General features: G+C 38.6%; 1 protein-coding gene across 3 annotated transcripts in view; it reads right to left on the bottom strand.

Moving 5' to 3' along the window:
• The window catches only part of DACH1 (dachshund family transcription factor 1), a 353275-nt gene that overhangs the window by 103022 nt on the left and 234776 nt on the right, over positions 1–15477 (bottom strand). For all 3 annotated transcript variants that reach the window (XM_087967432.1, XM_087967433.1, XM_087967434.1), the window contains 3 exons: positions 14270–14442; positions 6499–6634; positions 971–1105 (listed from right to left, as the gene is read on the bottom strand). In XM_087967432.1, coding sequence (XP_087823558.1) covers positions 971–1105; positions 6499–6634; positions 14270–14442 — 444 coding nt within the window. The remainder of the gene's footprint in view (positions 1–970; positions 1106–6498; positions 6635–14269; positions 14443–15477) is intronic.

Genomic DNA, 15477 nt, shown 5'->3' with positions numbered 1-15477 from the left:
TGCACAAGACAGATCTGGATTATTATTATTTAATTTCTTTTTGTATTGATTAATTTGGACCACAAAACACCCTCATTTCAGTTCTTTATTGCTAGAGAAATTCTACACTGAAACACTTAGTTATCGGAGTTTTTCCTTTACACCGCTAGCAAGCTGTTGCATTTCAGCTGGCCGCCTATTATTTGATTTTGCTTTTAGTACACAGAGGTTGTTTAAAGAGATCTGTATATCAAACCCACAAAATTAGCCTCTCAATCTGTACAACTGTAATGTTTTCTATGTAGAAAGATGTTGGTTAATATTTCCATCAGAGAAAAAAAAAGCATCTCAGGGCTGTACAATCCAAATAAGGTAGCATAATAATCAACAGAAGTCCTAATATACATTAATCTTGCTCACATATTTTCTGTCGGATGGCTGATTAAATTTAAAATAAATTAGATGAAATCCACCAGTCTCGTTTTACACTATTAGCAGTTGCGGGAGCAAAGCAATTTAAGCTTCTCTTCCTTCCCAACACATGGCCATCCACGGTTAGCTCACACCGGCTGAATTTAAGTGACTTGTTTCTTTGATCAACCTCAGATCCACCCCAATTATGGAAAAAATAATGTCTGAATACTATATTTCCTAAAGAATAAGCATCTGAGAAGTGGAAAAGATAAGGGCTGCCATTCTCCTATATGAGTTTCATTGTGAGATTTTAATCATTTTCTTCTATTCATAACAGCACTGTCGAATAATTCCTGCCACTTATTTTCTCCATTGTTGCCATAATTAATGTACTACACCAGCGTGCAAGAGAAGTCGTGTTATCTTTTGATAGAGACAGGAAGTGAGTGCTTGCTCTCTCCTTTGCGCTAATGTCGTTTGGTTGTGAACCGCTCAAATGATAACAGAATATGAATGGAAGAAAAGCATCGCTTCCAATCGGAGTGTAATGAAACAACAACTTCAATCCACACGCTACCTTTCTCCAGGTGCATTCTTTTGGAGTCATGCCCACCCTCGTGGCCAGCCAGGTCACCTTCTTTTGGACCAGGTAAGACGTTCGGAGATAAGCCCAACAACATCTGGTTCATGGAGAGGCCATTCTGATGAACAGCTGTTAGCAAACGCAGGGGAAGAACAAAGAACAAAATATTACAGTTGAGACATTCAACGTCAGCTGGGAAATATTGACTTTCATTGTCCCTTGTGTCTATTTATGGAAGAGTCTGAAGTTCTCACCAAACCACCCAATGACCAAGCCTACCCAGGTCATAATTTCTGATCCTTGAATTTTCCCAATAGATAAGAAGTTTTATTCCTCAGTTTCATGCCTTAATAAACCAAGAGCTTTCTATTTCTTTTCTTAATTTCTATGACTGTGCATTAGTACAATGTAAGCATCCTTTGTCCATCAACTTTAAATAGTGGAAATTCAAATATTTGACACTTTTTCACTGTGTCCTACAGGGTCAGAGGGAGGAAAGAGGACAGATCAGTAGGGTACTTAGTTGGGAAACCAAGAAGACTTGTGGTTGATTGATTAGGGTTTCAGCTGTAGCAAAGGAAGGGTAGACCCTAAAAGGCAGTAGCAGAAGGATATTTATCTCTTTTTCTTCTCTGGTTTTCCTTTCCTTTCCTTCTTCTATCTTCCTTTCCTTCCCTTTATTGCTTTCCTTTCCTCTTTCCTTTTTTTCCCCTTTCATGTTTACCACTCTTCTTTTTTTCATGCTCCACCTACCCTTCTTGTGCTTTAATTCATAGCTTAGAAGGCATATCATCTTTTTTGCCCTAAGCCAAGAGAACAACCTACTCAATCTTTGCCTGAGAGTTGGCTCTTAAAATTCAAGGGCTCTGCCTTCAGCACAGCTGTAGCTCAATTCAGAAGCAACCCTTTACAAAGCTGCAAGGCGCTTTTAAATACCACAGGACTGATTCCTCAATAGACACCCATACATTTGCTTCATAATATAATTGAAACAATGTGATTGGTCTTTGTTATTTTTTTGTTTAGGGACTGCTTTTATTTTTATAAAGGTGCTTGGCCTTTCGTAAGTTGGATGTTGCGATTTACACTAGACAAACATGGTCATTTTCTCCCTGTTGGAAATGGAGTATAAATTAGATATTCAACTGTTAGTGTACAGACGTATAATTTTGTACAGAATGAGTTTATTCACTTAGAGCAAAACTGACCAAACACTTTGCCTCTTCCTTTAAAAAGAAATGACAGGATTTGCAAATTGCTTTCTGTTTTCCAACATATGAATTAACTGACCCTGTAAGACACAGAAATAGCCGGGGAAATTCCCGCTTTCCACATTGTGTATACCCCATCTTTGTATCATCTCACTCCATGATCTTTTCTATCTCACTGTAAAGGCTGCAACTTGATTTATATACATAGTTAAGGAAGCAGGAAGTACTCCTCTATGTGTAAAAAGGCAACAGCACAAGTTAGTTAATGATTTAAGGTTTATTTTAGGTTTGCTTCCTAAGTAGCAGTCAAGATTTGTCCTGGACATGTTCTGTATCCTCGGAGCCTATTAACCAGACATACAACTCTCATTTGTCAATCAGAGACCATGATGAAGACACTTCATTTCAACAGGTCATTTTGGGGGGAGGGGGACTACAAAAACAATCAAACTCCATTTGTGGTATTTGCCATCTTTTTTCTTTAACATTTTATTGATTTGATTGTAATTTCTTGGTTTGTTGTGAGCCACCCAGAGTCACTGAAAGTTAAGTAGCATACAGGTTTAATAAATTATTGTTACTGCACATTTTTTGGTTGTTCATAATATTTGGATGCACACACCTGAGGGCAGTCTACAAAAATATGTTAGAACAAATAAAAAATTGCTCAAGGTGTATCATCTATCAGAAATGTAGGATTGATATTTGATGGGAAAGACGCTTATTCTTCTGGGTGGTAGCAACTGTTTTCTTAACAGAAAACAGAGTTGGAAGGAACTTTGGAGGTCTTTCTAGTCCAACCCACAGCCCAGGCAGGAAACCCTATATCATTTCAGATAAATGGTTGTCCAATCTCTTCTTAAAAACTTCCAGTGTTGGAGCATTCACAACTTCTGGAGGCAAGTTCTTCCATTGTTTAATTGTTCTGTTAGAAAAGTTCTCCTTCGTTCTAAGTTGCTTCTCTCTTTGATTAGTTTCCACCCATTGCTTCTTGTCCTGCCCTCAGGTGCTTTGGAGAATAGCTTGACTCCCTCTTCTTTGCGGCAACCCCCGAGATATTGGAACACTGCTATCATATCACCAATCATGTCCTTCTTTTGATTAAACTAGACATACCCAGATCCTACAGTTGTTCTTCATATGTTTTAGCCTCCAGTTCTCTAAGGAGATGTAAGTGCACATTAATTTTAAATAAGGCGAGGATTTTCAAACTTGGCAAGTTTAATACTTGTGGACTTCAACTCTTAGAATTCCTGAGCTAATATGACTGGAGGAGGAATTCTGGGAGTTGAAGTCCACAAGTCTTAAAACTGTCAAGTTTGAAGACCCCTGAATTAAACGATAAATATACGTGGGGTTGCATCTTCTTCTTTTTTCCAAAGGGCTTCCCACTACTCCCTGGATATCTCTCTCTCTCATTTTCTCTCTCCTAATTTTTTTAACAAGAAGCTACAATAAATTATCCAGTGGTTTTCTCTTGAGTTTCCAATTGATTTTTTTTTTCTCAAATTCAACCACAGAAAACACTGGAACATTGGAACACCTGCTAGCCCTTCTTTTCATTAAACCAGACCAACCCAATTCCTGCCACCGTTCTGCAGATGTTTTAGCCTCCAGTCCCTTCTTCTTTACCCTCTGCAGATTTTCAGAAGCACTAAAGGCAATTTTGTGCTAAAGCACTAAAGACTCTAGGAAAAAGGTATCTCTCTCCATAAGAAAACGTGAAACAAATTAAACCATGTTCCATAAGAAATGGGACAGACGTGCAATTTTTTGCAGCTGCTCCCTTGCTCCCTTCTTTACATAACTATTATCATTTGATGACAATGCCTATTGTTTAGTGCCTCGCGTAGGTAAGCATGTCACTGAGGATCAAACCAATTGTCTTAAACAGTAACTGAGTGATACGAAAGCAAGTGATGCATTTATGCATAACCTGAACTTTCCTTTTAATGCTCTACTTACCATAAGCACCACTTCCTCAAATTCAAAAGTCTATACAACGCGTTGCTTTCTTTAAATAATAACACTAATGCTCAAGCTCATGGAACCTATTAAAGTGCATGTCAGAGGGTATTCATTTTACTTTTCAAAGAACTGAAAAATAGAGCAAAGAACAAACTTGAGAATGTTATGCTATTTTAAAAAAAAATGGGACGAGGCAAAAGCTTATATAAATGGGCAGCCACAAAGTCACCCAGTGCTAATATCCTTTTACAGAAGAAAAATAAAAGATTTCCCCTATGTTAAGCAACGATTTCTGAAGTCATGCAGCACATATAAAGATTAAAAAGGATCTTTGTTTATATCTGCTAGCCAAATACATCAGCAACAATGCTAGGTGTTTGTTTTTTTAAAGCAACAAAGAAACTCAGATTTGTCTGAGAAGTACTCCAAACGTAAATTAAATTAATAATAATTTATATTAAAAGGAAATGTTATCTCCCCTCTCTTTTTCTAGGCCTATAAAAATGAAAAGGAATTGAGAAGTTGGATCAAACATAAATCACAGCTAAAACAAGTCTGTGGTCTCAGCCTGGCAATGTTTCTATTCTTTTTTTAAATAAAGCTCTTTTTATAAATATACTGTATATTCTCTGTTATCATCACTACCTCTGGAGCCTGAAAATGACATTGGAGACTGCAAGTACAGAGAAATTGGGGTTTTTTTTGCTGGGAAAGGCAGAAATCCTTTTTCTCCATCATTGTTTTGTTTTGCTTTACAACCGACTTTTGACCCCGATTGGTCTCAGGATGGTCTCTGTTTCAAGGAGATGAGTCAACTCTGTTCTGATTTAATTGAAACAACAAGCAAAATGGGTGTTTTGTTTCGAACTGTTGCTGTTCTGGGTCAAACTGACTTCCTTGGTTCAAAGTAGACGTTACTCCTCAGTTTTTCTGTCTGGCAGCCTGCTGGCCACCCCAAGAACTTTAGAAGCTTCTCCTTGAAGATGCCTTTTCTGTAGGTCTGGTTGAGAACTTACAGGCAGGGGTGGGCTTCAAAAAAATTTAGCAAGGGATTCTCTGCCTGGTTGCTGGGTGGGCGTGGCTATGGTGGGCATGGCCTAGTCAGCCTCCTGCACCACGGCGGAGGGGCATTTTTGTCCTCCCCGGGCTCCGAAGGCTTTTCTCGAGCCTCTGGGAGGGCGAAAACAGCCTCCCGGGACTCCGGAGGCTCTCTGGAAGATGGAAACGGTCCCATTTCTGGCCCTCCCGAACTTCCGGGTGGCCCATTTTTTACCCTACGTGAGCCTCTGTGCATGCCCTGCACTTACCTGCATCCAAAATGGGCTGTCGGGGGACTCCTGGGAGAGGCGGGGTGGGGTGGGTCAGGCCAGCCAGAAGTGGGATTTAAGGGTTCTCCAAACTGCATAGAATCTTAGCTAGGAGCTCTCCTGAACCCGTTAACCCCCAGCATCCCACCCCTGCTTACATGTCTTCTTCTTCCACATAGAGATCAAGGCAATATACAGCTGTTAACATAGTTATTGGGAAAGATGCCTAATGCCATAATTCCCACCCCATTATCAGGTAATCTTCCCAGTTCACCTGGGGCTTTAAATGCAGGAAGGAAATTGCAATGAGGAAGTTTGGATTTCAGGGCAGGATTTCACTAATTGTGTTCACAATTTTTTTTTATTTTTTATTTTTGCAATTAACTTCTTCTGATATAGTTTCCGACCTCAGAGTTCCCTCAGGTTTTGTTTTTGGGTTGCAAATCACTGGACAAATGCTTACTCCAACATGGGTGGAACTGTCATCCTTTGTGTGTGGAACGGGGTGACCTTTAGGGGGTCAGGAGACAGGCCACTACACTGTCTCTCCATTCTCTCCTTGGAGGGGTGGGGAGAAAAACGGAGTGGATGCTGATTCGTGTTCTCTGCCTGCTTTCTGTATTTGGAGTCCAACAAAAGGGAACTCTACTTTGAATCAGTCCCACACTGTTTTATGGGGAGGATGGAGATGTTAGTGATAGGAGTGATGGGGTGGCCTAGAGATGGGGCTCTCGCCTCACAGTCAGGAGGCTCTGAGTTCGATCCTAGGCAGAGGCAGATATTTCTCTCTCTGGGCACACTGAGAATATATCCGCTGAACAAAACTCCGTATTGGTGACAGGAAAGGCATCTGGCCACTAAAACACTCTGTTAGCTACATTCAGTTGTCCAGACTCCACCTCACAAAGGATTATGGGGTCATTAAATGAAGATGATGATGATGATCATGATGGAGATGTTAGTGATAGCAAAGGGCACATTTATTATTGCAGGGATTTGAAACAGGGGTGGCAAAAGGAAATACCCAGCAACCTACGGATTCTATCTGAAGAGCTTTCAGTTCGGGCAGGGGAGCTGGATACGCTGCTGCTACGATGTGAGGATGGATGGCTACCAGGCCTTCGACCGTCTTCGAGAGATGGAGCAGGGGAAGGACTGTCTGGAACTCGTTCCTGCACATCATTAAGACAAAAAAAAAAAAAAGAAGAACAGGTTCACGTAAAATGAATTCAATTTTTCTAAATATTCTAGACTCCATATTACCGAATGTTGGGATTACTAAGTTTAACCAAGTTTTTCCTCCCCCCCCCCCCATTTTCAGTTTCATGCAATTTCTGTTTCTCCAAACTGAAAGTAGGGCAGGGCAGGAACTAAAAAATTAGTTAATAGGGACAATTTAATGAGATATCTTTCTCACACCTCATCAGATATAAATAGTCTAATAAAAACTTTTAAGAGACAGAGCTTCTGATTTAATATACTTATTTCTATTTTTATTATATGTGTCCAGGAATTCAGATTACATCAAATGTTTTTCTTTCTTTCTTTCTTTCTTTCTTTCTTTCTTTCTTTCTTTCTTTCTTTCTTTCTTTCTTTCTTTCTTTCTTTCTTTCTTTCTTTCTTTCTTTCTTTCTTTCTTTCTTTCTTTCTTTCTCTTTCTTTCTTTTTCTTTCTTTCTGCTCTCCCTTTCTTTCTCTCCTTTTCTTTCTTTCCTCCTTCCTTCCCTCTTTCTCTTTCTCTCTTTTCTTTTTTCTTTCTTTCTCTCATTCTCTTTCTCTCTCTTTATTTTTCTTTCTTTCCTCCTTCCTTCCCTCTTTCTCTTTCTTTTTTTTTCTTTCCTTCCTCCCTTCCTTCCTCCCACAAATCAAATCTAATTGGTGAGAAGCAGTTTGGGCAAAACCAATTCCCCACAAATTTATCCTTGCTATCCAATATTCTTGATTCCATTGGGCCAAAACAGAATGGAAAAAAAACTGTCCAACTTGAGGGCAATTGACTGTAACTTAAGATTTCCATTGAAGGCAAGTAAGTGACCTGGATTTCCTCCCTTTGTTTTTACCCTGTTCCCATTCAATATTTCTGCAGGCCTTGTGGCAGGATAAATCACAAGTGTAAAAAGAAATCATGAGTGAACCCTATAGCCAAGTATCTCTTCAACATAAACTTTCCTGTTACGTGTTCATAGTCAGCTGATGAAAGACAAGGCAGGTCCTGGGAACTAGGAAGGAGGGCTTGTGAGCCATAGGAGCAATGGTCACACAGCCCATGGGGGATCTTAAAATGGGCTTTTGGGAATGTATCACATTCTTTGTGCCCAAACATTACGTTAAAAGAGATCTCTTTCAGCGCATCTTTTTGTTTGTCTTCTCATTACAGGACCTGGGGTGCGTAAGAGACAGGGTGGCTCTGTAGTTAAGATGCTGAGCTTGTCAATCAGAAAGGTCAGCAGTTTGGTGGTTCAAATCTCTAGCGTCGCATAATGGAGGGAGCTCCCGTTACTTGTCCAAGCTTCTGCCAACCTAGCAGTTCGAAAGCATGTAAAAATACAAGTAGAAAAATAGGGACCACTTTGGTGGGAAGGTAACAGCGTTCCGTGCACCTTAAGTGCTTAGTCATGCCAGCCACAAGACCACGGAGACATAAGCGCTGGCTCTTCGGCTTTGTAATGGAGATGAGCACTGCCCCCTAGAGCCGGAAACAACTAGCACGTACGTGCAACGGAAACCTTTACTTTTTACAGGACCTGGATTCATGAGTACCTAAAAAACAGTGTTAGAACCACTGCTGTAAATTGTCAGAATTGCTTTTTTTTTTTGCAACTGTGGATGAGATTACTGTAGTCCATGCTAATTAAATGCCTTTTGATGAATTCCATCAAAAGCATCTCCTTTTTTGAATCACCCAATGTTGCACTGGATTCTCGATTGAGGTGGCATCCTACAGTTAAAAAAGCTCCATTATATGCTATCTAAAAAGTTGTGTTAAATATACATGGAAAAGAGGGATTTTTTTTAACATACAGAAAATTCAGACATGTAGTGTACACTGTACACTACAGTTGCTTCACAATACAAAGTGTTAATTCTTATCCTGATATGGAGTATTTACTATTAAACATCTCTACTTTTTGAGACTTGGTGATGTATCATGTGTCCTATGATAACTCTAAAGTTGAGTATAGGTTATAGTCACATGATCTATATCATAGATATAGATTAAATAATACAGGTCGTTACTTTCTTAAGGAGAAAGAGTACTTTGCCATTGAGCTGAACTTACAGAAAGTCGCTCCTCGCATCATTTAATAAGATAAAAAGTTATGGTGCCCTTCAGCTGAACTCAATTCCTGCTGACAGCATCCATACAGTTTTCTTGGCAAAGTTATGAGAGTGGTTTGCCAGCGACTTCTTTTGGGATGGTTTTCAGTTTTCTGAGGTTAGCCAGGGTTGGGTAGGAAAAGAGTAAAGCAAAGCTCTACACTTATGTTGTGTTCATTTTTTCATTAGGAATAAATTCTAAGTCCGATAAGGCTGCATGCTTTCATAACGCAGGAAGAAATTTACATAGATGAATAATAACTTGACAAAATAAATCCAAGTCAACATAATTCTGAAGCTGGAAAAATTCTACCTCTCAATTTCCATATGGATAGTATTCTATCCATATATCTATAGAGAAGAGTATTTACAGGTAATCCTTGACTTCCAGCCAAACTTGAAAATAAAAATGTATGCTGTTAAATGACACGTTTGTTACGGGGGGGGTTGTCCCATTTTGTGACCTTTCTTGCCCCAGTTGTTAAGTGAATCACTGCAGTTGATAAGTTGGTAACCCAGTTGTTAAGTGAATCTGGCTTCGCCATTGACTTGGCTCATCAGAAGGTCACAAAAAGTGATCACGTGTCCTTGGGACACCACAACAGTCATAAAAATGAGCCATTATCAAGCATCTGGATTTTGATTGTATAATCATGGGAATGCTGCAAAGGTCGTAACTGTGAAAAACAGTCATGAGTCACATTTTTCAATGCCGTGGTAACTTTGAATGGTCACTAAACAAGGTCTTGTAAGTTGAGAACTAACCTGTAGTTTATCTAACTTTCCAAAGTTGTACCAACCAGAAAGAGATTTCCTAGCTCTGTGAGAACTCACCCTTGCAAGGTATCAGGTTGTATTCCATCCCTAAATAAGGATTTCAACCACTAAAAACTTTTGGCAAAGTGAACGTTCTGAGTCTGCAAAATTCCCCAAATATTGCTAAATATTACTTTCCGCCAAACTAAAAGCAAAGTATATGTGAAAGAAGTCAAGAGGAAGTACATGAGCTTCAACACAAATAAAGGTAAAGGTAAAGGTTCCCCTTGCACATATGTGCTAGTTGCTTCCGGCTTTAGGGGGCGGTGCTCATGTCTGTTACAAAGCCGAAGAGCCAGTGCTGTCCGAAGATGTCTGCATGGTCATGTGGCCAGCATGACTAAATGCTGAAGGCGCACGGAACACTGTTACCTACCCACCAAAGTGGTCCCTATTTTTCTACTTGCATTTTTACATGCTTTCAAACTGCTAGGTTGGCAGAAGCTGGGATAAGTAACGGTAGCTCACTACATTATGTGGCGCTAGGGATTTGAACCGCCGAACTGCCGACCTTTCTGATCCACAAGCTCAGCGTCTTAGCCACTGAGCCACCGCGTCCCACCCAACACAAATATAGAATTCCCCAAAATTGTCAGAAGAAGTTATTCATAGTTTTGAAAGCACAATGCTTATTTTTTTTAAAGAAAAAAAAAAATCCATGGGGATTTTTAAAATGTTTTCAGTGAAGATTTTGATTTTATTTTATTTTTTTATAAAAGTATCCCCTTGGGCTTTTTTTTTTTTTTTTCTGAATATTGAATGGCAGATAAAAAGACAGTGGTAGAGATCCATTTTTTTTTCTTGAGATTCTTGAGGTGAACATGAAGGACTTTACTGCTTTGTTTCCTATCACAGAAGTTAAACTGACAGTCAGTTTCTCCATGCAGATATGTCAATTATTTCGATAACCAAGAGTTGATAGCATCAGAGAAGCTTGGGCCAAATGTTGGTTACACAAGAAGAGCAGTAGAAGAAAAAAAAGTACTAGGATTAAACTACAGGGTTACCTCAACATGCTTTATTTGGGGGGATTTGACTGAGGGCACAATTGCCCTCATCGTTAAATAAATCACACCTGATTTGTGAACTACAATAATAGTTGATCATGTGATCTTTGAATATGGCAATTTTCCAAGGTTTTTTTTTTAAAAAAAATATGCCTCCTTCAGCAAAATAATACAAAAACAATATCCAAACAAAAATATATTTTGCAAAATTTTATCGATGTACATCATTAAGAGGGAGAGAGATGTTGGTATCAAATAAATATTAGTCTAAAAAGTTGACTGTAATTCTTTAAACTGTTATAGAAGACCTGACTGTATTTTTTGTAACAAATTTGCAGAAACTCTTCTGAAAAGTAAGAGAAAAAATAACTATTTTGCTTAAATTTAGTTTACTGTCCCTTTACAGCGAGACACATTACTTTGAAAAGCTGCTGTAAATCAGCTGAAAAAATGACTTGGTTTATCAACTCTCTTTAGGAAAGGGAAGATTTAAATATAACAAACAAGAGAGACTTCTCATCATTATTCTTGGATCTGGTTCTTAGGTTTGCCATAAATTGACAACTTGTATCAGCCTTTAAAATAATCCCAGAGTTGAAAGGAACTTTGGACATCTTCTAGTCCAACCCTCTACTCAAGGAGGAGAGTCTATACCATTTGAGACAAGTGACTATCCAATCTCTTCTTGAAAGCCTCCAGTGATGGAGCACCCACAACTTATGACGGCAACATATTTCACTGGAAAATTGTTCACACCGTCAGGAAATTTCTCTTTAGTTCTAGGTTGGTTCTCTCCTTGATTAGTAACCCTTAGTAATTAGTAATCCTTGATTTAACTAACCCAGTAGAAATAGCAGCAACTTCAGCCAAAGTGAGTGGCCTGCACCTTTGTCACCTGGTATGGTAGAAGAAGACTGGCCAAATCCAGAACAAAAATGTCAGGGAATTAAAGCTCAAGAAAAGAGCAATGTACTTGCTTACTAGGCAAAGGCTCAGTACGGTTCAGATGATACATCTTTTTCAGATAATCATGTTCAATTTCATTGCTGGTTCTCTGAAAGCAGATTTCCAACCCATAGCACCCTGGAACTTGAATATATAGAAACATCTACATCTTTGATCCAAATATGAAATATTTTGGTCAATGGCTGGAAGACTGGAAATCAGCTATCAAGGAACACCTAACAGTATTCCATTTCTTAAGGTTTCGTTTCCATTTTTCACATTTGTTAAGAAGAAGATACCTCCACTTTATTTTCAAGGCTGAGTTATGGTTTGACTCTTGATGTTTTTTCAAGAAATATTCAGTTTGGAGTGTTTGTTTTTACAAGAAGTAGTTCTTTTTAATGGGCAACATTTGTTTATTGTTAAGCATCTTTAACTGTTTCTTCTTTTTTGTATTTTCTGTATTCTTCTTTACAATAATAGACAATAACCAATATATGTAAATTAGCTCTTGGATCTCTTATTCCTGATATCTCATTCCTCAAATCCAGATTGCAAAACAGCTATCTAATATTTATCTAATTCTCCAAAGGGTATTGATTAATTGTAGAGTGTAGAATTGTGAAGTCAAAAATAAAAAAAGAACCTTGTCTTTCTTATCGCACTCTTCATGATTAGATTTCATTATTTCATTTGCTTCATTCTTTTGAAAAGGTTAAAAATAGAAATTCAAGATTTGCTTCCAGGAGAATTCTGGCTTCTTATCTGCAGAAAATGAAGCACTGCTAAATAGCAAGTTGTCATTTGCAAATGTTCAGATAATACACTGCCACAATTCCATTTGGTGAATGGCAGAGAATGGCCAGCCAGAAATCTGAGCAGAGAAAGGCCTTCTGATCAAGTTTCCCACTGAGGCACATTTCATATTGAAACTCTTATAATCTACCATGATAGAAAATAGAGATGGTTTGAAATGTTCTGTGTACTTCCTACTGCTCTCAGAATATGAATGGGGTAAAGTAGTATAAAGCCAAAGTTCAATGTTCTAATACTGATTTCCCAAATGATTCTGTTCATTGGTCAAAAGTAGTAAACAATAGCAATAGCAATAGCACTTAGACTTATATACTGCTTTATAATGCTTCACATCACTCTCTAAGTGGTTCACAGAGTCAGTATATTTCCCCCCCCCCGGGTCCTCATTTTTCCAGCCTCAGAAGGATGGAAGGTTGAGTCAATCTGGAGCTGGTCAGGATCAAACTCTTGGCAGTGGGCAGAGTTAGCCTGCAATACTGCATTGTAATGATGGTGCCACCAGGGCTTTTAGTTCAATATTCCTCAAGCAATAGAAATCAGTCTTGAAACCTGTGTTTGTGCTGCTTGTATTCTAGAATTCTCTTTCCAGGCAGATTCTGAAAGTCCAATTTTTAGAAGATCTCAGATTTTTAAATTAAAGATAGTCTTTGGGGTCTTCATAGACAGTATGTCATGAAAAATAAAGCTAATTATTATTTACTCTATCTGAGTGAGAGTGAGTGAGTGAGTGAATGAATGAATCAATCAATTGAATTAATTAATTAATGAGTGAATCAATCAATCAAGTGAATTAATTAATTAATTAATAATCCAAAATTAACATGTTGTTAGTATCTTTGGAAATGATTCTCTATATACCTATCCTTTAAATTCTACAACATTTGACTGGAAGTAAAAATAAATATATTTTGTTACAGTGGCATAGGAAAAATGTATTTCCTATAAATTCCTATTTTCATAGGTACCTAAAGAATGAAATTTACCCTGGGCATCAGGCAGAACATAAAATGCTGATGACAGTTTACTACTATACATCAGTGGTGGGATTCATTTTTTTTTTACTACCGGTTCTGTGGGCGTGGCTTGGTGGGCGTGGCTGAGGGAAGGACACTGTAAAATTTCCAGTCAGAGGTGGTATTTGCCAGTTCTCTGAACTACTCAAAATTTCTGCTACCAGTTCTCCAGAACTGGTCAGAACTTGCTGAATACCACATCTACTATACATGTATCTATCATTTTCTGCATGTGTACTTCATAGCATTTCCATGACAGAACATGATGCTAATCATCTAATGCTACCAAGCAAAGAGGAAGGAAGGAAGGAAGGAAGGAAGGAAGGAAGGAAGGAAGGAAGGAAGGAAGGAAGGAAGGAAGGAAGACTAATGTTAATGAAATCCTGTCTCAGTTCTTTTCTGGATCCAACACCTTTTCAAAAACTTCCAGTGTTGGAGCATTTACAACTTCTGGAGGCAAGTTGTTCCACTGATTAACTATTCTAACTGTCAGGAAATTTCTCCTTAGGTCTAAGTTGCTTCTCTCCATGATTAGTTTCTACCCATTGCTTCTTGTCCTGCCTTCAGGTGCTTTGGGGAATAGCTTGACTCCCTCTTCTTTGTGGCATCCCCTGAGATAATGGAACACTGCTATCCTGTCACCCTTAGTCCTTCTTTTCATTAATCTAGACATACGCAGTTCCAGCAATCATTTTTTATATGTTTTAGCCACCAACCCCCTAATCATCTTTGTTGCTCTTCTCTGCACTCTTTCTAGAGTCTCAACATCTTTTTTTACATTGTGGCAACCCAAACTGGATGGTTTACAAACAAAATTAATGAACAAAAGACACATATCAGAAAGGCCAAGAAAGATACCGGTACATTGGGAGCAGGACCAAGACCATACTTACCTTAATCACAGATGTCTCCATTCGAGAGGGAGGGCCCTGTACTTGTGCTGCGGCAGCCATATTTGCAATTGTGGTAAGGTGGTTCATCTGATTCATGGCCATTGTGACGGATGCTGGGGGCAGGCTGACCGGAATAAGCGGATGGGGCATCATCATGAAAGGTAGCTCAAGGCCTGGGGGGTGGGGGAGGAAAGCAAAAATAAAGTTTATGATGCATCAAAAACTGAAGGTTGAACACAGTTTTGAACATGAAACCAAGGTCAATTAAGAACCTACCAGATAAAGCTTGACTCAACCGTTCCTTAGGAAGGCAACATCCTACCCATCAATATCACAGTGTAATGCATTAGATAGGGATTATTTCCAGGACTTGGGAGAGAAATAGGAGCCAGCTGATCTGAGAAAATTGATTCCTTTGGAATAAGGCAAATATGGGATTTAATCTTCCACTTTGATCGTGAGGACACAATGTAATATCTCTCCCTAAAAATAATGAGCAATGGCAGAAAGTTTCTTCAATTGTTCATTCAAGATTCTCTAGGGAAACTCTGTGAGGGATTATGTTAACAGAATAGAATAGAATAGAATAGAATAGAATAGAATAGAATAGAATAGAATAGAATAGAATAGAATAGAATAGTCTGTAAAGTAGAGTAGAGTAGAGTAGGAGTAGAGTAGAGTAGAGTAGAGTAGAGTAGAGTAGAGTAGAGAAGAGTAGAGTACAGTAGAACAAAACAGAACAAACAGAACAGAACAAAATTGAAAATGATACAAAATAGAAAATTCTTTATTGGCCAAGTGTAACTGGACACATCAGCAATTTGTCTCTGGTGGATCAGCTATCAGTGTCCATACAAGCAAGAAAGTGATAAATCATAACATACAATCATAAATTGTAAGATAAAACCAACAAAGTGACAGTCAAAAGGTACCAATAGGAGTAGATAATATGAAAGATGAGAAGGATAATAGTAATACAGCTCTACCATATGGTTAGATATCCTTAGGCATAAGACACGGCTGTGGCAATTAGGTGTTTAGCAGAGTGATGGCATGGAGGGTGAAAAACTATCTTTGTGTCTGGTTGTTTTGACATACAATGCCCTATAGCAGTGTCCTGAGGGGAGATGTTGAAGCAGTTTAAGTCCAGGATGTGAGGGGTCTGTATATATTTGTGCTGCGATTGTGCTGCGATCCTGGGGGAAAAA

This window comes from Notechis scutatus, chromosome 5 (assembly GCF_049901735.1).
Source record: "Notechis scutatus isolate UNSWTSFEM ecotype Mainland chromosome 5, rNotScu1.2, whole genome shotgun sequence".
Lineage (NCBI taxonomy): Eukaryota > Metazoa > Chordata > Lepidosauria > Squamata > Elapidae > Notechis > Notechis scutatus.
Note: the sequence above shows the minus strand (reverse complement) of the source record. Positions and strands in the feature narration are given on the sequence as shown.